Raw genomic sequence first — 2,720 nt, 5'->3', positions numbered from 1 at the left:
GGGCAAGAGCAGGGTAGTATCTGAGCCTTGCAAAGGCCCTTGTGGGGGGCATTCCCAACCCACTGGGAGAAGCCCATGTCCAGTGTGTCTTCATTCTGCAGGGGGAATGTGTGGGAATCAAATGCAGATATGATGATGAAACTAGCAGAGAAGTCAGAACAGACCCTGGGGGATTTCATAGGAGAGCTGAACACTTGACCTTGAGTGTGAGTGAGACTGCTGGAGAGAGGAGTACTCAGGAGAGGAGAACCAGTTACTCAAGGATCTAAGAAGTTAATATTTTAGGAATAACACCTATGAACAGGAAGGGCATTACTTTAAGGTAGTCACTCATGGGCATGCACACACACACATGCAAATGCACACGTTTTGCCTGACCATTTGAAGGTAAGTTGCAGACATGATTGACATCTCACCCTACATTCTTCAGCTTGTATCTCCTAAGGATAATTCTCTTATACAATCACAGTGCCATCATCATACCCAAGAAATTTAATATTGATACAATATGATCTGAGATACAAGCCATTTTCAAATTTCCTCAATTGTCCCAAACTGCTTTTGATGGAATTTTTTGGATATGTGACCCATCACAGGTCATGTATTGCATTTGATTGTCATGTCTCTTGAGAGTGTTTTACAGAACTATAGAGCACTCTAACACATTAAGGAAGCTGAGCACATCTCTCAATACATGTTTTACAGCTATTTCTACCTGTCTGTAATCACACCTCACCTCTTTCAAGTGGGAAGTTAACAGAATCACAAAATCCTAAAAAAGTCAAAGGACCCGCAACCCTCCAGACTATCATGACCCTATAATCTCCTTACCAGACCTTTCTAAATACTGTGATGGGTGGGGGTGGTTTAGGTGATAGAACAAAACCCCAAGCCTGTAAAAGGAGGGATATGGGCCCCATTTAGCTGTAGAAGTAGCCCCAGGGCCAATTCTTGGCTGAGCTCCCAGATCCTCTAAAATTTCAGGTTTTTCCACGAAGGCTCAATGTCAGGGGCCCAGTACGGAGGAAAAGCACACAGGAACGCACCCACTACCATCGCTCTTACCCCAGCGCTGCAACACAGCCCTTCCTTCATCTGTTCCATGCCCTCCTATCTGACTCCATCTCAAAAAACACCCCCAAACAAGAACCAACCACTGCAAACATCCCCTGGGTCTGCATGTGAAGATGAGCCAAGTGCTCTCGTGTGAGCTGTCACCTACTTGCTTGGGTTCCACTAGAACCGCTCTTCAGAGCTCCTGGCACAATGCTGAGCATACAGGTCTTGGGTAACTGACCCATCCGTTGGACTGAATCAGCCTGGAAGGGACACTCATCTCCAGGACATCCCCGGGTATCACCTAGGCTCTCTTCACCTGGAGCTATTCCCACATCCAGAGCTTTCTAAGGACGGCACAGCAGGCCCCCATATGCGGGATCCTTGGATGACTGAAGATCCTGGGCAGGGGAAGGAAGCTGCTAACCCTCTTCATAAAGAATGAGACATTCAGAAGGAAGCAAAGTTAGCCACTCACCTCAGACCTGGCTTCCAGGAGACCCTGACCCAATTTATCCTCTGGATTCTCTTTGAGGGGAAGAGCAGGGTCCTGAGAGAACAGAGCTGGGAAGGAGAAATGAGTCAAGCGGGGGCTGTTAAGCTATAGCCATCAGGTGCACTGACTTAGCTAAAGCCCACTCCATCACCACCACGGGGTGAGAGAGAGAGAGGAGTCAGGAACCGTTTCCGCAGGTGGCGTAGGGAGCGAACCCCAATATCCGGCACAATCTGATAGAGCAGCAGGGGTTAATTCTGCCACTCAATGTCAAACACTCCAAGTAAAAAGGAAAACCACTGCCATTTCCTTCCTCTGGTCAGCATGCTCGAGACAGTGGGAATAAATGGTTGTGCACGGTGAAGAGGCCGGAGGCATGATTCTGCTGTTCTTCTGGGAAACTGGCCTGACCTCTCTGAGTGTCAGTCTCAAGTGCAAACCCACAGACCCACTGACTAAAAGAGCCAACTGTACCTGTCTCCTGGGGTTTCGGGGCAGGAGTCTCCATGGTGGCACTCGGCAGCGTCCCCCGGAGGTGTGGGCAGCTATGCAGCCTCCTGGGCCCCAGGCCAGGCCCAGAGGAGCGAGTCTTGCTCCTGGGGTTCAGGGACAGAGGCCTGCAGGGGAGCCCAGAGGGGTCGCGCACGCACTCCCGGCTGCACGATCACATTGGCCCTGCGCCCCATGTAGGTCCGGGCCAGGCAGACGCAGCAGAAACACCTCAACCCAGGCTGCGCTCACGCCCCATCATCACTGTTCCCCACGCAGCCCGTCACACTCCTCCCCGACACCACGCGCAGGGCCAGGCAGGCCTGGGGCTCAGCCACCCAAAGCCAGCGGACGCGGAGCGCGGCCGACAAACAGGCCCCCGGGGCGGACTGATAGACCAACCGACCGATAGATACGCTAGCTAGCCGACCGAACTCCCACAAAAGGACAGCTACCACCACAAAGGAACAGCCGGGTGGCCGCCGCGGAAAAGTGCGTCTGCGCGGACTGGACGTGAACTACAACTCCCGGGAGCCTTTGCGCCGGACAGGCAGCGTACTCCGTTTCCCAGAGGGCGTCTGGGCCCCACAGGGGCACTGTGGTCCTTATCCTGACGAGCGTGTAGCACAGGCTTCTGGGAAATGAAGTTTTGGGGCCAGAAACCAAGCGTTCTGACCCC

General features: G+C 52.6%; 2 protein-coding genes across 2 annotated transcripts in view; both read right to left on the bottom strand.

Annotated features, from left to right (window-relative positions):
* Positions 1-2,532, bottom strand: part of ZNF74 (zinc finger protein 74) — a 22,412-nt gene extending 19,880 nt beyond the window's left edge. The window contains exons 1-2 of the mRNA XM_019632043.1: positions 2,027-2,532; positions 1,535-1,620 (exon numbers count right to left, since the gene is read on the bottom strand). Coding sequence (XP_019487588.1) covers positions 1,535-1,620; positions 2,027-2,060 — 120 coding nt within the window. The 5' untranslated portion in view covers positions 2,061-2,532. The remainder of the gene's footprint in view (positions 1-1,534; positions 1,621-2,026) is intronic.
* The window catches only part of LOC109376227 (zinc finger protein 420-like), a 10,984-nt gene continuing 10,553 nt past the window's right edge, over positions 2,290-2,720 (bottom strand). The window contains 1 exon segment of the mRNA XM_019632042.1: positions 2,290-2,492. Within this exon segment, the coding sequence (XP_019487587.1) occupies positions 2,290-2,492 (203 nt within the window).

The sequence above is a fragment of the Hipposideros armiger genome, unplaced genomic scaffold (genome assembly GCF_001890085.2).
Source record: "Hipposideros armiger isolate ML-2016 unplaced genomic scaffold, ASM189008v1 scaffold_1073, whole genome shotgun sequence".
Taxonomy (NCBI): domain Eukaryota; kingdom Metazoa; phylum Chordata; class Mammalia; order Chiroptera; family Hipposideridae; genus Hipposideros; species Hipposideros armiger.
The sequence above is the reverse complement of the archived record's forward strand: the minus strand, read 5'-3'. Positions and strand labels throughout refer to the sequence as shown.